The sequence below is a fragment of the Barbus barbus genome (genome assembly GCF_936440315.1).
Source record: "Barbus barbus genome assembly, chromosome: 12".
Lineage (NCBI taxonomy): Eukaryota > Metazoa > Chordata > Actinopteri > Cypriniformes > Cyprinidae > Barbus > Barbus barbus.
In genome coordinates, this window is record NC_136740.1 from 10,694,397 (window position 1) to 10,719,172 (window position 24,776).

Sequence of the window (24,776 nt, forward strand, 5' to 3'; positions counted from 1 at the left end):
ATGGTTAAAACAACTCTAAAAAGAACATTGCCATATCCACTTGTTGTAATTGAATTTCCCACATGAAAACTGACCAGCAACGCTGCACAAGCATCAATGGAACATCATGTTTCTCATGCTGTAATTATGGGAGGCCCTATAGAATGTGTTGGTTCTGTAAATTGTGGCAATGATATGTGAAGGAAACAAGTCCTGCAGCTAAAAGATGAATATTGAGTATGATCACTATACCTTGGGCCTTTGGAAGCATTTATGAGGGGAGTCATCAGCTGGATGGCTTTAAGATTTCATGTTTTACTTAAGCTGCAATTTTTAGCAAAATTTGTCTTTTGCTTGCTTAATGTGTGATTATGTATAAATATACAGGTATATTACTTATAATAATTTTGACAATATATATATCATCATCTGACCTCTTAGCATATATAACTTGGAAATAATTCTTACACAAACTGTTTGTTTTGTTTAGGCTGTGCTCTCTATATTTTCTGGACTGGCAGGACCAGCATGACCATTATATTATGGTCCTAACTTGGTAAGCCTGTGTGCTTTAGGTTTCTCCCACAGCTTCCAAAGATGCTCCTGCTACATCTATGTCAAATGTCATAGCAGAAGGCAGCCACAGCCATGGATGGTTCTGACTCCAATGTCCTGCATCTTCCTGAGGCCATCCCAGTTCCAGAGCTCAATTTCTCAGGCTATTTCAGTCCCAGAGATCTGTCTATGTCGCTTAGGTTCCTGTCGCAAGTGCTCAAGATGTTTTTGGTACTGCTACCTCAGATATTTTTATAACAACTTCCCCTGACATTCTTGTCATTGTACAAGGCTGCCCCTATCACAGATGGCTTGGTCCTCAGTGTTTCATAGCTACCAGCACTGCCAGAAAAGCTCAATTTCTGAGCTTCCTTTCTCAGCCAGAACCGGTCAGAGAATCTCTGATGTTCCCTGTCACTGCCCAGAGGTTCTTGTCATGGACTTAAACAAAGTCCATAAGACCAAGTCCTTCCCAGTGCTGTTACTGCTAGTGTAAAGGTAACTGTAGTAGCTTGAAGTCAGCACTTAAAGATGCCTCAGTGCAGGGCAGGCACCAAGGCCACTCCGGAGATCCCTTTCTTTGTCCACTCACAGACATTCTTTTTGCAGCTGTGAATGGAACCTCAAATGATTCAAGAAGGTTCCTCACAAAGGGTTCCAGAGCTGGGGCCTAGAGGTTACTGTCATGCTTGCCACAAACGTTACTATTCACTGCCGCCAAGGATGCCTCAGTCTCAGAGCAGACACCTGAGGCCCTCCTAGTTCCATATGTGCCCTGGGCCTGCCCCCGGTCAATAAAGTATGTAAATAATCTGCATAAACTCAACCATTCTTATTCATAATAACAGTATTATTAATAATCTGATTAAAAAATGTTTTACTTTACGTCCACATGCTGAAAACATGCAGTCCATCAAAAAAAAGATGAATAAACAGGTAATAAAGATAATATAAACAGATGATGAGGATGATATCAATGCATTAATTCCTACAATGCCAGTGTTATGAATGGGCTGTTTCAATTTAGTCCATTTTCTGAATAAAAAAAGGACATTTTAAAACAACCACACAATTTCTGATTACTGACTTTAATGGCATTAATCAGAAGAATCAGAATCAGAATCAGAATGAGCTTTATTGGCCAAGTATGTTTACACATACAAGGAATTTGTTGTAGTGACAGAAGCTCCACAGTGCAACAGAAAGACAGTAACAGGACAGGACACAGGTAATGAAACAAAATAACAGGAAATAGCCAATAACCAATGTACAAAGCAGCAAAAAAAATAAAAAATACACAATATATAATATATAATATAGGCGACTATGTATGTACAGGTGAAGTATGTGCAAATTAGAAATGAGAAAATAAAATAAGTGAGTGTGGTGAATGGATAATGTATTAGTTGTGTGTTCTACGTTTATTTATTGAGTGTTCATGAGATGTATTGACTGAGGGAAGAAACTGTTCCTGTGTCTGGTCGTTCTGGTGCTCAGAGCTCTGTAGCGTCGACCAGATGGTAACAGTTCAAAGAGGTTGTGTGCTGGATGTGAGGGGTCCAGAGTGATTTTACCAGCCCTTTTGCTCACTCTGGATAAGTACAGTTCTTGGAGAGTGGGGAGGGTTGTACCAATGATTCGCTCAGCAGTCCGGACTACCCTCCGTAGTCTTCTGAGGTCAGATTTGGTAGCTGAGCTGAACCAGACAGTTATTGAGGTGCAGAGGATGGATTCAATGATGGCAGAGTAGAACTGTTTCAGTAAGTCCTGTGGCAGGTTGAACTTCCTCAGCTGGCGAAGAAAGTACAGCCTCTGCTGGGCCTTCCTGACAATGGAGTCAATGTGAATATCCCACTTTAGGTCCTGAGAGATGGTGGTGCCCAAGAATCTGAATGACTCCACTGCAGTCACGGTGCTGTTCATGATGGTAAGTGGGGGGAGAGCAGGGGGGTTTCTCCTGAAGTCCACGATCATCTCCACAGTTTTGAGCGTGTTAAGCTCCAGGTTGTTGAGACTGCACCAGACAGCCAGCTCCTTAACCTCCTGTCTGTAAGCAGACTCGTCACCGTCCTGGATGAGGCCGATCAGTGTGGTGTCGTCTGCAAACTTCAGGAGCTTGACAGAGGGGTCTTTAGATGTGCAGTCGTTGGTGTAGAGGGAGAAGAGCAGTGGGGAGAGTACGCAGCCCTGAGGAGCTCCAGTGCTGATGGTTCGAGTGCTGGATGAGAATTTGCCAAGCTTTACTAACTGCTGTCTGTCTGTCAGGAAGCTGTTGATCCACTGGCAGACGGAGGTGGGGACGGAGAGCTGAGTTAGTTTATTTTGAAGGGTTTCCGGGATAATGGTGTTAAAAGCAGAGCTGAAGTCCACAAACAGGATCCTCACATAAGTCCCTGGTCTGTCCAGATGCTGCAGGATGAAGTGCAGTCCCATGTTGACTGCATCATCCACAGACCTGTTTGCTCTGTAGGCAAACTGCAGGGGGTCCAGTAAGGGTCCAGTGATGTCCTTCAGATGAGCCAGAACCAGTCTTTCGAATGATTTCATGGCTACAGACGTTAGTGCCACAGGTCTGTAGTCATTTAGTCCAGTAATTTTGTGTTTCTTTGGGACGGGGATGATGGTGGAGCGTTTGAAGCATGAGGGGACTTCACACAGCTCCAGTGATCTATTGAAGATCTGTGTGAAGATGGGGGCCAGCTGCTCAGCACAGATTTTTAGGCAGGCTGGTGACACACCATCTGGACCAGGTGCTTTCCTTCTTTTGTTTTTCCTGAAGACCTGGCACACATCGTCTTCGCTGATTTGAATTGTAGGTGTGGGGGAGAGAGGGGTTGCTGGAGGTGTGAATGGTTGTGTGGAGGGGTGTTCTGGGCGGGTGTGGGGTGATCGTTCAAAACGACAAAAGAACTCGTTTAAGTCGTCTGCCAGGTGTTGATTCTCCAGAGTGCTGGGGGGTGGTGTTTTGTAGCTGGTGATGTCCTTTAATCCAAGCCACACTGAAGCCGGATCGCTGGAAGAGAATTTGTTCCTGAGCTTGTCAGAATAATTCCTCTTTGCCACTCTGATCTCCTTTTCCAGTGTGTATTTGGCCTGTTTGTACAAGACTTTATCCCCCTTTCTGTGAGCATCTTCTTTGGCCTGACGGAGCTGTCTGAGTTTGGCAGTGAACCATGGTTTGTCATTGTTGTAGAATAGATGAGTCCTGGTAGGAATGCACATGTCCTCACAGAAGCTGATATATGATGTTACAGTCTCTGTGAGCTCGTCCAGGTCATTTGCTGCAGCTTCAAAAACAGACCAATCAGTCAGGTCGAAACAGGCTTGTAAATCCCGCTCTGTTTCGTTAGTCCATCTTTTAACAGATCTTAATACAGGCTTCGCAGACTTAAGTTTCTGCCTGTAGGATGGAATAAGATGAACCAAACAGTGATCAGAGAGTCCTAAAGCTGCTCGTGGAACCGAGTGATATGCGTCCTTTATTGTTGTGTAACAGTGATCCAATATATTACTGTCTCTGGTGGGACATGTAACATGCTGTCTGTATTTTGGCAGTTCACGGGAGAGATTTGCTTTATTAAAGTCCCCGAGAATGATTAAAACAGAGTCCGGGTGTTGTTGTTCACTCTCTGTGATCAGATCAGCGAGTTTCTGTAGAGCTGTGCTCACGTGCGCTTGCGGTGGAATGTAAACACTCACCAAGGCAGTTAATGAAGGCAGTTATAAATATTATTCCCTAGAAATAACAATAAGATCATTTAAAAGCACACCTTTCCATTTATAACAAAGTCAGATTCTCTATAACACAATATGGAATACAGTACTGCTAAAATATATTACACAAGTTTTCCTTATATAATACTTGTAATACTAAAGAACCTGACTGTCACCATGATGATTAAAAAGTTAGAGTTAGTAACAAAACGAGTTCTGCAAGAAATGATTAAATACCGTATCAATAAATATACCAGGTTAATACATTTTAATTTAAAAAATAAAAATACGAGGCAGCCATATGTAACCAAGTACATCACTCAAATACATGCATTTCTGAATAGCTCATTCAGAGAGCTGAGGTAAAACAATAGCTTGATCTGTTGTTCATTGAGCACACACTCCATCTGCAATCTCATTCATGTGCGTACAGATATGCACCCACATGCTGTACATGTCTCAGTGGTGGATTCCAGACTGCTTTCAGTTTCGTGATCCAAATAAATGGCCGACGCTTATTGAAACAAATAGAGCTGCAAGGCAAGAAAGATGAGGAAAAATTAAGAATTAAAGATAGTACATAAGTTTGCTGGACTCAACTAAAAGGCCTGTCTGATGGCCAGAGTCACCATGAAAGACTCTTGGGACTGTTGAGGTAATTGTCACTGGGCCAATCGGCTAGTGCTGCGCAAACATGAAAGTTTATCATTTGCTTGTGTTTTTAAGTATTGCCAGCCGGTTTAAAAACGTAAGCAATTATTAAACCATTTAAGTGCAAGTAGATGTGAAAAAGAACTCATGCGCTGACTAATAGAGGGGTGCAGAACTCCTGGAAGACCACAGCCCTGCAGAATTTAGCTCCAACTCTGAATCATACACACCTGATCCAGCTAATTAAGTCCTTCAGGCTTATTTGAACACTACATGGTGTGCGTGCTGGATCAGAGTTGGAACTAAACTTTGCAGGATTGCGGTCCTCCAGGAATTGAGTTCTGCAACCCTGGATTAATAAATGTTTTTCTGTGCATATATACCTGAGGCCAGCACAGAAAGCCATCTCTCAAACAGGGCACAAGTACCTCTTGTTGTTCCAAACCTGTATTTTTTTCTTCTGCTGAATACAAAAGAAGATATAATGAAGAATGTGGGTAACCAAATAGTCGCTGGTAGCCATTGTCTTCCATAGTATTTTTTTTCCATACTATGGAAATCAATGGGGACCCAGCAACTGTTTGGTTACCCACATCCTTCAAAACATCTTTTATGTTCAACAGAAGAAAGAAACTCAGGTTTGGAACAACATGAGGGTTTGTCTATAGGCCTATCTTAAGTGATGATAAACACTTGTGATACAATTGGATGTGTATCATTCCATTGAATCTGTACATTAAGTTAAATCAGCCTAATATACCTGTTTCTGTCAATGTCCTTAAAGGAATAGTTCACCAAAAATGAAAATTCTGTCATTAATTATTCACCCTCATGTCGAATCAAGTCGTTATTTTTGTTTTCTTTGGCCACAAATAGTATTGTCGCAGCTTCATTAAATTACGGTTAAACCACTGATGTCACATTAACTCATTTGTCCTTACTACGTTTCTGGGTCTGCAAACATTTCAGTTGCGTTGCTGTCTATGCACGGTCAGAAAGCTCTCGGATTTCATCCACAATATCTTAATTTGTGTTACGAAGATGAACGAAGGTCTTAGGGGTTTTGAACCACACGAGTGTGAGTAATTAATGACAGAACTTTCATTTTTTTAATTGAACTAACCCTGTAACGTTACTCAAACAACAACAAACAAATTCTGTATCACAGTATGTTTTACCTGAATAGATTACACCCACTGTTCAAACTTAAATCCCTATTTGTATGTTTGTACTATTGTGCTATTATTTGTAATATCTTTTTTAGTTTTTAATTTATTATTAAATGTTTACTTTAATAATTTTTTTTACTTTATATTAGTTTGGCTAGTACGTTTTGTTATATCAAAATTAAAAACAGAACATTTTCAGAGTGGTGAGCACAGAGCAAATCAGTAATGTTCAACAGAATAGTGTGATTTTAAGTTAAAAGAGCAGAAAAGCATAATGTAAAATAACAGAGTAATGTGACAATTTTGGAGTAATGTGACAGCAGTAACACATGATGCATGTCTAACTGGTGTATCAGCTGTGTTGTATCAGCTTGCGTAAGGGAGGTCAAATGTGAGAAGGAGGTGTGCATGATGTGGTTTAAAGAGTTGACTGACATTCATGCATATTTTCACACTTATACTTCACACATATAAACATACATAATATACGTTTGCATGTTTGTGTTCTCTACCTGTGGCTTCTGTGTAGAGTTTGGACTCATCAGAGCTGGTCACTTTGCAAGTGATGTATGCTTTCCTCCCCTCTATTCGATCCAGAGCGCTGTGGATTAAAACCACACTACCCAGAGGCATTGGACTGTACAGGAGAACAGAGTTTATCAGGTGAGATCACAGATGATCTAAGCCAAAAATAATGGTAAATGTAGGGTGACCATACAAGCCATTTTTCCCAGACGCGTCCCGGCCAGGATTTCTATATTGCTTTGATTCAAAGTACCTCGAGAGCGTTTCGAAAAAATAAGGAACCGATGTCATAAACTGATCGGTCTGCACACGCAAACAAAGCCAAATCCTAGATATTTTAGGCAATATAGAAATCCTGGCCAGGATGCGTCTGGGAAAAATTACACATATGGTCACCCTAGGTAACTGTATTTGAAAGATTTAAGTACTAAAACATTATCTCACCTGCGGTAGTCTATGTTGAGATTGGCAGTCATTATTGGTCCTGAGAGGAAACCGGCAAGAGTACCTGTCACTGTGTCAATCATGGTGGCTATGGCTCCACCATGTACATGCCTGCCACACAGGAAATAGGTATAACATCATCTCCTGTTCTCCCATTCTTTATAACTGAAAATGTGGGAGAGAATTTCAGGTATATTATACACTTTGAATAGAGCAGCTCCTTACCCAGGTGCACCTTCCAGTAAATGTCCTGCCTGAAACACACAAACACATCTCTTCTCCTCCTTATTGACAAACACCACATACTCAAACGTAGCGCCTTGTTCTTTAACATTTCTCGTGAAAAGTCGAGCTTTGGCCTGGATCAGTTTGCTGAGGTGTATGCCACCTATGGGACAGAAACAATGTGACATTCGCTTTTACACTAAATTGCATTGTCACACCATTTATTTTACTGATAACAGTGACTATGCAAATACATATTAATCACTTACCAGTAGCATATTTGATGGAACGGTTGTAGCTGGGCAACTTCCTCCACGGCCTCTTTTTTCCCTCCCCATTTTCGGTGTCAGTGTCACACAGAGCAGTATAGTGGTCGTAAACCTTGTGCATCTCTGGACTCCATGAGGAGTTGGGTTGGCTGAAGTCCCGTGGCTGAGACGAGAAAGGCCACAGCGACACTGTCTGGACAAAGAGTCACATTAAAATACTATTCTTATATATGTGACCCTGGACAACAAAACCAGTCTTAAGTCACTGGGGTATATTTGTAGCAATAGCCAACAATACATTGTATGGATCAAAATTTTCGATTTTTCTTTTATGCCAAAAATCATCAGGATATTAAGCAAAGATCATGTTCCATGAAGATATTTTGCAAATTTCTTACCGTAAATGTATCAAAACTTAATTTTTGATTAGTAATATGCATTGCTAAGAACTTCATTTGGACAACTTTAAAGGCGATTTTTTTGCACCCTCAGATTCCAGATTTTCAAATAGTTGCATCTCAGCCAAATATTGTCCTATCCTAACAAACCATACAGCAATGGAAAGCTTATTCATTCAGATTATGTAGAATTTTTTTAAAAATTGAGCGTTATGACTGGCTTTGTGGTCCAAGGTCACATTCTGTATACTATTCTATACTATTAATATATACTATTCTTTCAATTTAGAGCAGTGTTATTACCTAAAACTAAAAGTATTAAAAATTACTTTTGATTTAATTTTTTTTTTTACAAAAAAATAAAAATACAAATATTAGATGAAAAATAGAAAAATTACCTTGGATACTAACTGAAGTAAGTTTAAGTATTAAAATAGTATGTATTACATTAATTGAAATAATAATAATAATAATAATAATAAATACATAAATAAGGCTAAACAGTAATATTCTTCTAGTTTAGACCAGTGTTGTTATTGTTAACTAAAATGTAAAAATGTAGTCTTGTTACTAAATTAAATTGAAAGTTAATTTAAAAAATTGAAACAAAAAACTAAAATTACTAAAACCGAACAACAACAAAAAACATTAAAGCTAAATAAAATATTTTAAAAACTAATAAAAAATGATAAAAGCATATACAAATGCAAAAACAAAACATACAGTAAAATAAATAAATATATAAATAAAAATAAGTATTCTAAACGTTACAAATTGAAAATATTAATAAATATATTTCAAACTAAATTTCAAAACACAATCTTGATTAGTGGCTACAGAATGAATGTTTTACCGAGATGTGTCTGATGGTCTCGAGTGAGGACTGCAGGAGTCTGTGGGGCTCTTTAGAGAGCAGCAGTCTTCTCGATATGTGTCCTAACATGATGACTGTAAATCAGGAGGCTGTGGCTGTCACTCCAAACCAAATGTAGCAGATGTCTTATTCTTCTGGGCAGAGTACAGTCCTTAGTGTCTAATTTTCTTGTACATGATGCAATTAACTGAAGGCATTTCCACACACACACACACGCTGGCTGCCAGCTCTTTTTAATCTATAAACTGAAAAACTTTGCAAAACGCGTCCTACATACGCCTTTATCAATCAATTATCGATAGAATATTGTATAAAACGACAACCAACTTTAAGGTGAAAATACAAGATCAGCGGTGAGCAGCGTGACTTTCAGATTCACGGATGTCATCGCTGATTGGCCAGTTCTTGCACGCGTTGTCATTGTAACCACGTGACGCAGATTCCTCCGTCTGATTGGTGGGATGAACTGTTACAGCATCCTGTGTGTATGTTGCCATGGCAAGTTTGTAGTTCCAGTACTTTCGGTTTAACTTACTCACTGCTGGGATTGACTTAGTTTTGGACATTTTACTCTTATTAGTTGTTTATCTGCCTGTGATGCACAATCATGTTTGGGCGAGAGACGCGGCGTTCAACAAACAAGTTTGTGCAGCGAGAGAGGGTACAGAAATACTGTTTATCTTTTATAACTGTGTAGTACCAATGCTTAGCAGTAGTAGCAAAGTCCCTGGTAGTAGTAAAATAATAATAATAATGTAGTATTTTCAGCAACAATACATTAAATTGATGACATTTAGACTGTTACAAATGAGTGCTGTTCTTTTAAACTTTCTATTTCTGAAATATTTTTTTCTGCCGCACTGTTTTCAGCTGTGGTCATAATAAACATTTCTTGAGCACAAAACCAGCTTATTAGAATGATTTCTGAAGGATCACGTGACACTGAAGATAAATCACATTTTAAAATATAATATTAAAATAGAAAAACATTGTTTTAAATTGTAATAATATTTTGCAGTATTACTTTTCATTTTATTTTTTATCAAATGATTGCAGTCTGGTGAGCAAACTTTTGAACGGTATGTAACACATAATTAAATGTTTAAAAATGCCTTGACAATTTAAGATGTATATGATTTACAAATCTTTCCTAGACAGACTCTCAGGTTTAAACCCCTTGTGTTTATTCTTATGTTTTCTAACAGAAAGATGAAGAGATCGCTGACAGAACTGATGAGCTGGACAGGTGTGCTTAATCTTAATCATTACTTTTAAGATTTCATCACATTTATGATCTAGGTTACGGATCATTCAAACCCTTTGCCTTAGAGTTGCAGCAGTGAATATACTATGTCCTGCACTGATACTATGTTCTTGTTTCAGAATCAAGAGTGTGATATCGAAGGCTGAATTTGAGTGTCTTGGCCTTAATTATTATGAAAAAGCCCTGAAACGCAGAGAGAGGACCCAACAGAGAGAGATGCAGTTGTGGAACACCTCTCTCACTATGGTCAGTACAGACAATACAACTCAATGTGACTTTCCTTAAAATATCTACTGTTTATCTGAAAGTGTTGAAATCTTCATTTGGAATATATGAAGCAAATAAGTGTAAAAAATAATGACTCAAGACTTTATGATACAGGTTAATTAATGACTTTGTTTCTTTAGTTGCAATAGCAGTATATCATCAGTAAGGGGTAGTATAAGAACACGAGCGTAAAAGCAAATTGAAACGGAAAATATATCCAATTAAATTCTTTTTTTGTGAACAATTTTTTGTATTTTATTTAAAAGGCAAACTGTACATGAAAACAAAACATGAATACAAAAACAACAATGGTCTGCATAATTGTACGAGGAGAAAAGAGCAAACAACTGAAGCAGAAACTAATTCAAAGGTGTCTTCTTTTGAAAGCCAATTTTGCTAAATTTGTACAGCCACAGGTTTTAGTCCAGCTAATACCTGCTGTGGGCTACAGACACAAGTAACCTGTCACAGATAATAAACAGACGCATAAAACAAACAGCAGGTGTCAAATGAGTAATTACGCTTGGAAAGGATGAATATTTGAATGTCAGAAGGAAGTGAAAGATGATCCCAATATAGCCCTTAAATATGTTCTTGATTCCGTAACAAACAGAGTTATCTTGTGGGCTCATCCTTATTGTAGCAATCTAGCTTCTATGACAGCAAACTAACAAAGATAACTTAAAGAAGAAAGAGCTGGAACAAAAGTGCCATTATGAACAGGGTGACTCTGGCAAATTTTACTGCGTGTTGAACTGTTGATGTCCGTTTTAAGGTTGATGCATTTCAAGTGTACACTATATGGACAAAAGTATTGGGACACCCCCTTCTTTAGAACAGAAAAAGGCACTTCCAAAACTGTGCAACAAAGATGGAAACAACATTTTATGTATTTAAAAATTGTATTTACATCTCTGCTGCAACTTTTAAAATAACTGTATCCATATGTCATAAGTCATTAGTGTTTGATGATGAGTTTTTGGCTCAAAGCCTGCATTTAAAGTCACACCGGAGGTGTTCAGCTGGGTTTCTGCAGACCAGTTCTTCCTCACTGACTGAATCAATCATTTCTTTTTGAACCTTGCCTTATACACAGAGGCATTGTCATGTTAGAATAGAAATGGGTTCTGTCCAAACTGTTGCTATAAAATTAGAAGCACACAATTCCCTAGAATATCATTATATGCTTAAACATTAAGATTTGTACTCATGGAAATTACTAAAGTAGTCAAACCTGTTCATTAGAAGGGGGTGTCCCAATACTTTTGTCCATATAGTGTATGACAAATTGCCATTTGAACTGTAAATACATAAATACATATGCTAGTTAACTATAAATGTGACCCTTGACCACAAAACCAGTCTTAAGTAGCACAGGTATATTTGTAGCAATAGCCAATTATATGGGTCAAAATTATCGATTTTTCTTATATGCCAAAAATCATTAGGATATTAAGTAAAGATCATGTTCCATGAAGATATTTTGTAAATTTCCCAATATAAATATATCAAAACTTAATATTTGATTTGTAATATGCATTATATGGTCCTTAATTTGGACCACTTTTAATGCGATTTTCTCAATATTTTTATTTTTATTTATTTTATTTTTTTTGCACCCTCAGATTCCAGATTTTCATATAGTTGTATCTCAGCCAAATATTGTCTGATCCTAACAAACCATCCATCAATGGAAAGCTTATTTATCAGCTTTCAGTTGATGTATAAATCTCAATTTAAAAAAATTGACCCTTATGACTGGTTTTGTGGCCCAGGGCCACAAATGTGAAATATTGTTAAAATAATAAGAGCATTTACCCATAAACCTTTAAAACAAAATTAAACAATACAGTTTAGTAAATGGCAATTATTACATAATAATACTTAATTATACTAGTTAAGAATATAAAATTGGTTTAAATGTTTTATTATTGTTATTATGTATTTTATTATTTAATATTTGTTATAGGACTTGCTTCCCAACATTCTAAATCCAGCAGCCTGTTTGATAATATCTCAAATGTCAGTATTTGTTGGGTTTGTTGTGAATATTACCAGTTCTACCAGTGTTCTGTGTTTACAAAAGCTCCATTATATGCCACACCTCCTCAGTAGTTGTTTCAGCTTTTTGTGTGGTGTTTGCTTTAAAAGAAGATTCAAATGTTGCTTTGACTTGTAAATGTTGTTGATAATGCTGGCAGCAGGAAAAGGTTGTTATATTCTGTGTGGTGTTGTTACAGGTCCGGAGAGAAGCGTTACGCACGATGCTGGAGCAGGAGAGACAGCTGCACATCAGAGAGCTCAGCAAGATTGGCCTGGCCATTTATCAACAAAGAACATAAACCATAACCCATTAAAAAACTCATTCCAACACTGAACCTTCACATTCACTGCTTTATAATATACATGTGACAGTACAAAATAGTTTTCTACAATTGTTTTATCCTGAAGTTTTCTTTAAACGCAGGGGCAGTCACAATAGTTTTTAGTTTTTTTTTGTTCATAAATTATATGAATCATGTGAACAACTCCTGTGATCACTGGAAATCTTGTATCAAGCTCTTTTTTGTTTCTTATTAAAAAAAAATAATATAAAAATATTAAAAAAAACAGTAGTGCTAATTTTGTTTTGTTTTTCAGGATTCTTTATATAAATAAATTAAAAAAAATCTTATCTAAAATAAAAATCATTTGTAAATGTGACTTTTGATCAATTCAATGCAAACTTGATGATTATTAATTTCTATAGAAAAAAAATCTTACTAACCCCAAACTTTTGAACGCAAGGGTATATGAAAGAAAATGACTATCATTATAAAACTCATCACATAATTTATTTTCATAAATTAATCATTCATTTTACTCACTACATTTTTTTTTCACTACATCATGTACCGTCGTGGTCAGAATTATTGGCACCCTTGATAAATATGATCAAAGAAGGCTGTGAAAATGAATCTGCATTATTAATCCTTTTGATCTTTTATTAAAAAAATTCACAAAAATCTAACCTTTCATTGGAGAATAAGAATTTAAAATGGGGGGAAATATCATTATGAAATAAATGGTTTTCTCTGTTACACATTGGCCACAATTAACGGCACCCTTTTATTCAATATTTTTTGAAACCTCCATTTGCCAGTTTAACAGCTCTAAATGTTCTTCTATAATGCCTGATGAGATTACAGAACACCTGACAAGAGATCAGAGACCATTACTTTATCCAGAATCACTCCAGACCCTTTATATTCCCAGCTCCATGAAGGTGCTTCTTCTCTTCAGTTCACCTCACTCATTTTCTACAGGGTTCAGGTCAGAGGACTGGAATGGCCAGCAGAAGCTTGGTTTTGTGCTCAGTGACCCATTTTTGTGATGTTTTTGAGGTTTGTGTTTGGATTATTGTACATGGATCCAAACATGGCCCATTATAAGATTTCTAACAGAGTCAGTCACTTATTGATTTTTTATCTGTTGGTATTTGATAGAATCCATGATGTCATGTGTCTAAACAAGATGTCCAGGACCTCCAGCAGAAATATAGGTCCACAACATCATAAATACAGCAGTATATTTCATTGTACACATGGGGTACTTTTTATCCCTGTGTTCACCAAACCCATCTTGAGTGTTTGCTGCTAAAAAGCTAATTTTTTCATTTCATCTGACCATAGAAGACAGTCTCATTTGAAGTTCCAGTCATGTCTGATAATTGAATATGCTGCAGTTTGTTTTTGGATGAGTGAGGAGAATTTTTCTTGAATCCCTCCCAAACAACATGTGGTGATGTAGGGGCTGTTTGACAATTTTTTTTAAGGTTTTCTGACCCCGAGACTCAACTATTTTCTGCAATTCTCCAGCTGTGCTCCTTGGAGAGTCTTTAGCCACTCAAACTCTCCTTCTGACAGTACATTAGGACGATATAGACACACGTCCTCTTCCAGGCAGTTTCGTAATATTTTCTGTTGATTGGAAATTCTTAATTATTGCCCTGATGGTGGAAATGGGAATTTTCACTGCTCTAGCTCTTTTCTTAAAGCCACTTCACTAATTTGTGAAGCTCAATTATATTTTTACTGCACATCAGAAATATATTCTTTGTTTTTTCTCATTGTGATGGATGATTAAGGGAATTTGGGCTTTGTTTTCCCTCCTATTTATATTTCTGTGAAACAGGAAGCCATGGCTGGATAATTTCATGTTCATAATCACCCTGGAGTGCTCAAAATTGTAAATATGAATGGGAATATAAAGATATTTTACACTTAAGAATTTCTAAAAGTACCAATAATTGTGTCCAACGTGTATTTGAGAAAAACATTTATTTCATAAGATTTCCCCCCCATTTTCAATTGTTTTAGTTCAATGAAAGGTTAGATTTTTGTGATTTTTCTAAATAAAAGATCAAAAGGATTAACAATGAAGATACATTTTCACAGCCTTCTTTGATCACATTTACCAAGGGTGCCAATAATTCTGACCACGACTGTATAGTCAGTGTGACAGTGAAAACATTTTCTGGGGGGAAAAAGCTAAATCATAGACTATGTATTTAAAAGACTAGACTTTAATAAAAGGCTAAATCCTGAGCAAACGGCAATAACGATCATTAAAAAGACATGAAAATCAATTGCCCTAAATGGTGTTTTTATATATATATATATATTTATATTTTTTATTTCAGGAATTAATTAATGGTGAATTTGAAAAAAATGTATGGCCATGTAAATGTTTATGTTTTTAATAATCAGGAATTACAGGTTTCTGTTGTGGCTTTTGGAAAGTCTATTGTTGCGTATATTCTTTTAAAAGGGTGGGTAAACACTGTTCACATTAGAACACGTTTGTGTGTCCACAGTACACAGTTAAATGAGCAACTATGACGATAGTAGAAGGATAGTATCATTTGTACTGTGAATATGCTCCCACCAAGAACCTTTCACTGCAGTAAGCAACTTCTTCCATTATAAAATTAAAGGGTGAATTTTAAAAGCCTTAAAGAGTGACTCAAAGGACTTTTGTAAAGACTGACTGGAAATGGCATGAATGTGGATAAACGGGTTAACAAGACTGAAGAATGTGACTATTTTGTTCACAATACAAGTAGCTAACTGCTAATACTTACATTAAATCTGCCATATATATGACAAAAACTAATGGTTGTACAAACTGTACATGACCTTTACCATTCTGACAATAAAACTTCATTCCTCGTCTAGTCTACCTTTTTTTTTTAATTAACCAGAACTGACACACCCCATCCTCCAACCCTCACGGATGCTGTCTGGCCAATTGTGTGCAGAACAGAACACCGCACACATAATTCTCCAAAGAATCTTTAGTTTAAGCCGTAGATAATTGCTCAAGTGAAATGATGCATTACAAAAAAACATTACTCAAGGTCATGTTACACTGTATGATGAGCAAACAGACAACGGCTTACATTTATATAAGCACATACAATAGAAGCACAAAATGAACAATGAATTTAAATAAAAAAAGAAATGTGGACAGAATAACCATGCTGGAAATTAAAAAATGCTTGGGTTTTGCAAATGCGAAAAGTTTTACAAAAAAACAGAGGCTTTTTTCACATCTGTCGTCATTACACCTTTATTTAGTGCACTGTTTATTAGGAAACATTCCTCATTTTTTAATGAAATAACATAATTATCAAAGTCAACTGAGCAGTGTGAAGAAAAAAAGCTATACACAGTTCCATTCCATTCAGAACATTTTTCCTGAGCACTCCAAGTTCGTTCGCAAAGCTCCTTCAAATTGAACCTGCGCACAACTTCCTGTAAACAGACAAAAAAAAAGACTTGATTTGTGATCTTTGATATTAAAAACCGCGCTACCATAGACCCTTTCACATTTCTGGGGTTCTCATTAGCAGCAGTCATCATAGGTAACTTCTATAGTGGTGAACGAAAAAATAAATATATAAATACAAAAAAGAAACATCACTCAAGACTTTCCAAAGGAGCTTGATTACTGTTGTCAGAAGAGAGATGGAAAGAAAGATTTGTCGCCACACCCTCAGCCAATGTTTTAAAGTGTATTTGCTCTGTGTGCTTGCACAAAATTAATTGGAATTGCACAATACCGCATAAAAGCCCGACTAAATTATGCCTGCTCAGACCTACTTCAGCCCCTGGTATCAAATTATACAGTTATGCAGTAATTGCAGTGTAAATGCATTAATGCCACTCCTGAGCATCATTAAACAGTCTGTGTAAATACACCTAACTGCCACGTCAGAAGTGTTTAAGTGCATTAGAAACTAATGCCTAATTTAAACAGCAAAGGTTGTATAAATGCATTTACACTACAATGCTATACTGTGATCTGAGCAGGCATAATTTATGCAGCATTGCACCTTTACACTGAAGTTTGAGCAGGCACAGAGCAGCCTTAACTCTTAACTTTAGTTTTCTAAAAATGTAAGGTAATTAGAGGTCATTTAAATCAAATCCAAATATAGTGTTATAAATAGACATTAATTAAAAAAGTTAATAACGGTGTCATCACAGTTTGCGAAAAGGGTTCATTTAGATTATCATCATATTCAAAGGAATAAATTCAAATCAAGCACTCATACTTCGGCTCATCCAGTGTAATATCCACATATTTGCAGATTCTCAAATCTCTCTCTAGAACTTGCTGTTTCAGAACCTCAATCTCCTCCTCGGATTTCTTCATCTCAGCTTCTTGGTCTTCTGCAGAACAACATGGGAGACAAAAATAATGGCAATGAGCATTAATATCCACACATCTTAGTTCCAATCAACCCCTAGAAGCAAGAGTAACTCATATTTACCCTTTAGTTTCTGGAATGCATCTTTTGCTTCGTTTTTCTGCTTCTCTAATGTACCCTGAGAGAAGGAGAGACAGTGAGAGTACACTTACATGCTTAAGGGTTATACAGCATGGACAGATACAACTGGAACACAAGGCTCAGTTTAACAGAGAACACTGTAATAGACCTGTCACAACACTTGATTTGCATAGAAGCAGTCAAATATCCACTGCAGGAATATAATACTGAATCATTATCTCAGATCGCATGTTTCAACTATCATGAGACTCAGAGATGAAATATTATCACAATTCATAATAATGTTTTTCTATTTTAATGTAATAAAAATGCTATTTATTCCTGTGATTTTAGCAGCTATATTACTGCAGTCTTCAGTGTCACATGATCCTTCAGAAATCATTCAAATATGCTGATTTGCTGCCTTAAGTAACATTTCTTATTACTATCAATGTCGAAAACAGCTGTCCTGACCCAAAACTTTTAAACGCTAATGCATGTGAGTGATCAAATTAACATACTGTTTTTCCATAATTTTGCATTCGCTAGTTCATTTTTAACAGTCCTGTGGTTTGACAAATGAATTATGTAAAAGTACAAATACTACATGCAGTATTTAATTTAGCCAGTACTTTTCAAAGGTGTTTTTTTTTTTTTGGAAAGCAAAGATGCACTAAATTTATCTGAAGTGACAGTAGAGACATGGATAATGCTGCAAATGATTTCAAGTTCAAAAAATGTTCTGTTCATCTAAGAAAGAAAGAAAGACCGAAAGAATCCTGATAAAATGCAGCACAGCTGTTTTCAACATTGATAATAATAAGAAATGTTTCTCGAGTACCAAATCAGCATATTCAACAGTGAAGACTGGAATACTGGCTTTGCCATGCTAGAATTATTACATTTTAGCATATATTAAAATTAAAAATATATATATATTTCACAATATTACACATTTTACTGTATTCTTGATCAAATATGTGCAGCTTTGCACAAGAGACTTCTTTCAAAAACCATAAAAAAATATTTTCAACACAATTTTGTGTAAAAATGTATACTAAAATGAAATGGAATATAGCATGATGTGATGTGTAATATAGTGTCACGCTGCAGGACATCAACTTAAAGTATTTTGTGCGCTGTGAGAGCTGTGTGTGAAGGGAGATATTCATCACAAATGAATTAGATCAAACTATGGAGTTTGTGATCAGTCTCAAATTAGTGAATCAAATGCATCAACTCTTGATTTAAATGAGAGAATATGGAAAGAAAACCACTGTACAGTTCTTGGAGATTATTTACACTACCTTGTCAGCTTGGCAGGTGCCTAGTTCCTTTTCAGAATTGGCATTGCCTTTCTGAATGTTGTCCTTCTGTTCTTTAAGTTGATCCCGCTGTGTGATCAGAGGATTAAGATTTTTATTCATGTCTTCCACTTTCGTCTTGGCTGCCAAGACCCCATCTTCCTTCAGCTTCACCTGTTCACCGGAAACCGCAATGCGTGTTTTTAGGTTGCGGATGTTGAGCTCCTGCGTTACGGCCTGGTAGATTATAACCAGCAGTGCACATAAGGCCAGAAAAACCATTACCGATATGGCTCTCATCCTGAGGGAAGAAGACAAGGGTAGAGCAGACTGAAGGAGTTCCTTGGGGAAAAGCTGTTTTTGTTTTCTTCCTCTTTCTTTCACTCACAACTCAGTTCTCATGGCAGCAGCGTCTATGCAATTGACTGAATCTGACTTGGCTCCCTGTCCTGTCTTCCCGAAATGCTATTGCTTTAAGACAGCGACAGGTAAGCCTGCCTTGCCTGTACAACTGGATGTCTGGGTTAAGCAAACCAGTGTGTGTGTGTGTGTGTGAGAGAGAGAGAGAGAAAACTTAACTTCCTTGATACTGTTGCTGTGATCCCTGACCAATTTTTTCACTCTCTAGTCTCTCCACCCACCTTTGTTTTGACAAAGCGGCTAAAACAATATAGGCCTAGCAAAATACACATCAACTCATCAACATTTTATGGTGTTTGGTGTGTCTTCCAGTTAAGCAATATAACAAGCAGTTATCTCTAACACAAACAACTCAACTAGGGGACTGAATGTTTACATGTGTGGCATTATAAAACTCATCAAAATTCATCAGTCTTTACAATGTGGTTAAACAGGATGGACCAGGATACGCTTATTTGCATGATCAGATGAGAACTCCCCCTCGATAACACTTGCATTCAACAAACACCAGTTTTATGCTTAAAAAGTGATACAAATAAATATCTAAAATCCCCTTAAAGAGTTTTGAAGCTGGCTTTAGCCAATGTTCAAATTTATGTTCTAGAAATGTATGCAGATTAGTTCATATTTAGATCAAGTCTCATTTGCAACTTAACATTTCAGGAGAAAAAAAAATGTAGTGATACAAACAACAGTTTTAAGACAACGTGTGGTAATATTCATTAATAATTAATTACAATATTTGTTATTCTTTTCACCTGTAGTGTTTTCAACCACGAGATGTAAATTATATAGGCCCTATAGGTTGTAAATTACGTAATATAGGCCTACCATAGTTTAACTGGGCGACAAGAGCATTAATACAAATTTAATCGAGAAAAGCGTAATAAACAGTAATGTGGCTTCTATGGTAGGCTAATGACGTAAAATAATAGCTGGATCATTTTAACCAGTTCTTTGAAAAGAACTGTTCAGAAGAACCGATTCGAATAAATGAGTCGGACGCACGTCGTACGTCTTAATATTTTGACGTCAATGCAAGTGTAAGCCAATGAGTTCGCGGGGTGGGCGTGGCTTTCTATAGGTGTGCTGTGTTACCTGTAGCGACGTCTCCAGTCCTTTCAAGCACCGCTCAGGTGAGGAATTTACCGATCGTTAAAAAAAAAACGAACATTAAAACCAGGAAAGACGATCACTTTATTAACCTACTTTACAGTTGCATTAGGGAATTAACTTGGACATAGGCTAAGTGACAAGATATTTTAAGAATCCACAGCGTTTGATCTTCAACAGAATGCTACAGTCTTGTGGGAGGAGCTAGTTTCACCGACAGGTAACTGATTATCGGTACACCTGCACGCGAAAGACAAGTCCAGCTTTCTCTTGAGCCCTCCATCATGAAGTTTCCTGCACTGCTGTTGGGTTTTATCTTGGTGTGTAGTCTGGGTATCGCTGGCTACATCCATACCAGACGAAAGCAGGAGACGCAGCTGAGTAAACAGGCTTCATTTCTAGATATTAAGTTCAGAGTGACCAGAGATGTTCTGGGAGAATACCAAGAACAGCTGAGCCAGTCCAACACAATGCTGGAAAAGACTAAAAAAGAGGTGGACAGTCTAACCAAAGACCTGTCCGTAGCTAAGACCTTTGTAGAGAAGAAAAACGGTGACATTGCTACATGTAAAGGAGACAAGGTGAGTTGTTTTGTTTTTATGTGCTCTCAGGTATTAATATACATCTTAATAGCCTCATTGTATTACCATTGTACTTAATAACCCAACTATTGTAACTGATTGTATGCCTTCAAATACATATATGACACATGATTTATTATAACCTGTTTTTTTCTTCTTCAGAAACGATTAACAGATGAAATTGCTGCTGCAGAGTCAGAAAAGAAACACATCCAGAGTGAGTGAGATCTCTTTATTTTCACTGTTTGGACACTTTTAAAGACCACATTGACAAAGAATAATATGGAGGTAGAAACAGTTACTGATTGTATTAACTCATGAAAATATACTGCTCCCCTGCGGTAATAAATGCAAAGCCAGTCAGTCATGCCTGAATAAATATAGCTAATGATGCATAATTGTAAGGCATTGCACAACTGGGGTGCAAGTTGCTGACAATAGCCTACATAATTGCACTAATCACACTCATCGTTTGCTTTAAGCTTCCCAGACAGCAAGCAGTGTTGGCCCATGCCCGGCTCACATCTGGCCCGCATGGATTTTACACAGGCCGGATCTGGGCCAACACTATGTTGCTGTCTGGGTTCTTAGCTCGTTTAAAAAAAGTTATAAAATCTCAATTGTATGTATGTATGTATATAAAATACCCTTTTCTGTTCACAGGTGAGTTCGTCAAGGAGAAGTCCCATTGGGGAACAGAGGTTGAATCTCTAAGAAAACAAATGGAGCAGTTGAGCACACTTTGCAAGTACATCGACAAGACATCTGAGGAGGGAAAGTGAGTATTTTGTTATAATAAAACTATTTTCTGTGGATCTCTAATCTCATTAAACAGTCAGATAGAGTTAGCTGTGATTAAATGGGTGCAGAATCTGTTGATTGACAGTGGTTCTGTGCCAGGCTGAAGGCTCATGGGTTAAAGCTCTGTACATGTTATGTATCCTGAAGCTTTTTGGGTTCATTTATGTATTTAAACTTTTAAAATGGAAAATTAAAACACTAAATTTTTTACATTTAAGTGCATTTCTGCTGAGCATTAACATTGCTTAACAACACTCCTTTCCTTATCCAAGGAAACTGTGTAACATAACCGAAGAGCCACAACAGCCAGAGGCAAAGCCCAAGGAAATGCAAGCGGAAAAACCCAAGCCTGAAGAACCAAAAGCTGAACAGCCAAAAGTAGCTGTGGAGTGAAGAAAAACCAAGTGGATGAGTATGTGTGTGTTAGGGGAAAGGAGAACAATACAGCATCAGCGTCCGCTGGAGAATTAACTAATAACTAACCTGAACATCTTGCTTGGGTTGATCTCCAGCATTCCTGAAATGACACTCTTTGGGTTCAAGGTTTGACTGAAATCATCACGTCTTATTCCTGCTGTGTTTTCTGATAAATAATTGTGTTTGAGGAATATGGGATGATGCATGTGCATTGTCTACTTATCAGTTGAATTTTGATGTCCACAAAAAAAATGATTTTTTTTTTTTTTTTTAACTCAATTTCCTTTTTTTTTTTTTTTAGAAAAAGAGTGTTAGGGTTCTTTTCGTTCTGGGTGTGTTTGACTTTTTAATATTTCTTTATCTTTTCCCTCCTGTAGTTTACCAGTGTCATTCTGACCCTCCCTCAGGCTCATGCATACGTCCCGATTGTATCGACCAATGGGAAAACTCTGACCCTCTTACTGTCACACCTAATCATCCTCACTCTGTTACCCCGATTACTATTGTTATACAGTCCTGACAACACCGAGTTTAACCAAGCTGAGCCTTCAGTGAAGCAGAAAACCAGTTACGAAGTTGTAAGAGTTGCTTACTCTTGCTCCTCTTTGTTGTAAGTTTTGGTTTTATGCTGACGTATTGTGATGTCTGATGTAAAATAAAAATAAAGTCAGAATATGGTTCAACACTTTGTATTCTTCCAGTAAATGGATGTTTACCACTTCGCAATGTAAAGCGATTTCAAATGCTTCTCTAGTCAATGTAATCTGCTCTTAATCTTACTTAAACATAGGGGCTTGACGGTTTAATTTGTCTTTCTAGGCTGTTTAACCAGTTTGATGGGTATGTAAGTTATGTTCGGTGTTTCAGGTGCAATGTGGTTTGAGACGATGCAACAGCAGATTTAATATGCTGTACAGCTCCACCTTTTGACAAATCTTTGACAGTGTTTCTACAATTAATAGGACATTTTAATTTGGGTTTTAAATATTTTGGGTTAATTAGAAGTTAGGTTCAATCAAGAGCATGTATGGCATTATTACTTTTTTTTTTTATTTAAGTTTTTATATGAAGAAATATCAGCTTATCATTTTATGAAACCATTGTTTAGGATTTTCTGTCACTTTGATCTGGACAGTAATACCTCACCAAATTTTACTTAGATTTTTATTAACTTTTCATTTTACAGCCAAAACTGTTTTGTAACCAAAATTCATTCTTTTACAGAAAAACTGCAAATATGTTTGGAATAACACAGGTGTGCGTAAATGATGAGAATGTTTGGTTAAAATATCTGGTGACACTTTACAATATTCCACTTTGTTAACATTACATAACTACATTAGTTGACATGAACTAGTAATGAAAAACACTTTTAAAGCATTTATTCATTTTAGTTCGTGTTAATTCCAAAATGCATTGTATCTGATTACCAAATGGACCTGAACTGATGTGAACTATTTGTGTAAAAAGTAAAAATACTGTAACAAATGTTTTGGTCATTGTTAGAGAATAATGCATTGACCAACATTAACTAATAGGGCCTTATTGTAAAGTGTTACAAATATCCATTCAAAACATCACTTATGGTTGTTTTAAGGTTTACATTATGCAACAAAATAAAACTGAATATACGCTAACTTCACACAGAATAGCTATTTTCCATTTTAAAATCATATTGTATATGTGGCTATACTATTGAAACAGTGAGTATTATAACGTTTACGAATTGCCTTTCTGTAACCCAGATTTTTGCCTTTTTTTAAAAAAGAAAAGGAAAAAAAAGGAGAGACAAGTGGAAATTAAGTGCATATGGAATATTCTTTGAATGCTGCTGGTTTTATGAATGTTTTATTTTAAATTGATAGTTTTTGAAATGGTAAAGATAACGAGGAAGTCTTTTCTTCTAAATCATGCTATGTCAGAACTGACCATATGTGAACTTAATTGGTTTATATCTGCTCACATTGTGTGCATACTTCCCCTCCCCTCTCTTTTCTGTTTCTCTTTCCCTGTTTTCTCTTTCTGTTACCCCTCAGGCTCACAATTAGGGGACACAATTATTGTCTCTCTTCCGCCCCATCTCGTTCAGAAGGTCACCGAGTACAGCGGGACTCGAAACTGACGATAACATCTGCTTCACTTCTGATTCTCTGATGCCCCACTATATTATTTTGGGCTTGTCTTATGTAATATTTAATGTGGAATTTAAGTAATAAACTGTAGAAAAAATCGACAGTTTCAGTGCCGCTACAGATGGTAGTAATTGTGTTTTTTAAATAGATAATGCTAAGGAAAAATATTTGTGTTCATGAATGCTACATTTTAGACATGATTAAATGATATGGAATAACAAAAATATGTGATATACAGATTTCTTTTTTTTTATGTTTCAAAGAAATATTTGGTAAAATGATAATGTTATGTATTTCTGTGTATAGTGCACTGGCATATTGTAATTGTTGTATAAAAATGATCAAATAAGACATAATACTGTCCGGACAGTATCAGCAGAGGAGGAAAAACGCTTATTTATAAATGCACTTATTTCTGCTGGGCATTGCAGCAAGCAGGCTATACATCCAAACTCTTGTTTGTTTTTGTTTTATGTTTACGACAATAGTTCAAATGAGTAATATTTGTAATTGTGTGTTGTTTGATTTTGATTTGTAATTTCAGTTATTACATTAAGCAATTAATGATACATTAACACAAGAAGAGACCTTTTTCAATGGCAATGTGATATTAAAAATGAAAAAAAAAATTTTTTTTCTTAATTTCCAAGAAATTACATGTAAAATGTGTAGAGAAATATTAAGCATGTGTCCAGTTAAAGATGGTTTTTCATATCAAAACATAACAATATAATACAATCTCAGGTGTCTAACGAATGCACAGTGAAAACTCATTTATCAGACTTCAGGAAAGACACTTGACGAGAACTGAACAAATGGCTTCTCCGGAGGTTTGTAGAGAGCCGTGGACTGCTTTGGGT

At 36.5% G+C, this 24,776-nt stretch overlaps 4 protein-coding genes across 5 annotated transcripts; 2 read left to right on the plus strand and 2 right to left on the minus strand.

Annotated features, from left to right (window-relative positions):
• Window positions 1-4,236: 4,236 nt before the first annotated feature.
• them4 (thioesterase superfamily member 4) lies at window positions 4,237-9,192 on the minus strand. The gene is made up of 6 exons (XM_079430019.1): window positions 8,783-9,192; window positions 7,532-7,724; window positions 7,263-7,425; window positions 7,038-7,148; window positions 6,581-6,705; window positions 4,237-4,781 (listed from the first exon to the last, which is right to left on the minus strand). Exons 1-6 carry the CDS (start codon window positions 8,870-8,872, stop codon window positions 4,732-4,734), a joined length of 732 nt encoding a protein of 243 aa, XP_079286145.1. The 5' UTR covers window positions 8,873-9,192; the 3' UTR covers window positions 4,237-4,731.
• Window positions 9,193-9,410: 218 nt separating this feature from the next.
• LOC306878519 (uncharacterized protein) lies at window positions 9,411-12,703 on the plus strand (the record flags this gene model as incomplete). Its single annotated transcript, XM_079430962.1, has 4 exons — window positions 9,411-9,464; window positions 10,009-10,049; window positions 10,187-10,313; window positions 12,575-12,703. 4 exons carry the CDS (start codon window positions 9,411-9,413, stop codon window positions 12,674-12,676), a joined length of 324 nt encoding a protein of 107 aa, XP_079287088.1. The 3' UTR covers window positions 12,677-12,703.
• Window positions 12,704-15,656: 2,953 nt separating this feature from the next.
• On the minus strand, window positions 15,657-19,235 carry LOC306877955 (uncharacterized protein). The gene is made up of 4 exons (XM_079430022.1): window positions 18,456-19,235; window positions 17,152-17,206; window positions 16,933-17,050; window positions 15,657-16,129 (listed from the first exon to the last, which is right to left on the minus strand). Exons 1-4 carry the CDS (start codon window positions 18,750-18,752, stop codon window positions 16,105-16,107), a joined length of 495 nt encoding a protein of 164 aa, XP_079286148.1. The 5' UTR covers window positions 18,753-19,235; the 3' UTR covers window positions 15,657-16,104.
• A 717-nt stretch (window positions 19,236-19,952) lies between these two features.
• On the plus strand, window positions 19,953-24,528 carry LOC306877954 (uncharacterized protein). 2 transcript variants are annotated; one of them, XM_079430021.1, is made up of 5 exons: window positions 19,987-20,566; window positions 20,729-20,783; window positions 21,230-21,344; window positions 21,640-21,779; window positions 22,162-22,465. In XM_079430021.1, the coding sequence occupies exons 1-4, from the start codon at window positions 20,270-20,272 to the stop codon at window positions 21,758-21,760; spliced, it is 588 nt and encodes a 195-aa protein (XP_079286147.1). In that variant the 5' UTR covers window positions 19,987-20,269; the 3' UTR covers window positions 21,761-21,779; window positions 22,162-22,465. The 2 variants fall into 2 exon arrangements, with proteins under 2 accessions (XP_079286146.1, XP_079286147.1); XM_079430020.1 differs by having other exon boundaries at window positions 19,953-20,566; window positions 21,640-24,528.
• The last annotated feature ends 248 nt before the right edge of the window (window positions 24,529-24,776 follow it).

Coding starts and splice junctions, on each gene's coding strand:
- them4 (XM_079430019.1), bottom strand. CDS start 8,872: ATGTTAGGACACATATCGAGAAGACTGCTGCTCTCTAAAGAGCCCCAC. Junction 6,706..7,037: donor CTCAACATAGACTACCGCAG/GTGAGATAATGT, acceptor TCTCCTGTACAG/TCCAATGCCTCTGGGTAGTG. Junction 4,782..6,580: donor ACTCTACACAGAAGCCACAG/GTAGAGAACACA, acceptor CTTGCCTTGCAG/CTCTATTTGTTTCAATAAGC.
- LOC306877955 (XM_079430022.1), bottom strand. CDS start 18,752: ATGAGAGCCATATCGGTAATGGTTTTTCTGGCCTTATGTGCACTGCTG. Junction 17,207..18,455: donor GCACCTGCCAAGCTGACAAG/GTAGTGTAAATA, acceptor TCCTTCTCTCAG/GGTACATTAGAGAAGCAGAA. Junction 16,130..16,932: donor ATTACACTGGATGAGCCGAA/GTATGAGTGCTT, acceptor GTCTGTTTACAG/GAAGTTGTGCGCAGGTTCAA.
- LOC306877954 (XM_079430020.1), top strand. CDS start 20,270: ATGAAGTTTCCTGCACTGCTGTTGGGTTTTATCTTGGTGTGTAGTCTG. Junction 20,567..20,728: donor CTACATGTAAAGGAGACAAG/GTGAGTTGTTTT, acceptor TTTCTTCTTCAG/AAACGATTAACAGATGAAAT. Junction 20,784..21,229: donor AGAAAAGAAACACATCCAGA/GTGAGTGAGATC, acceptor TTCTGTTCACAG/GTGAGTTCGTCAAGGAGAAG.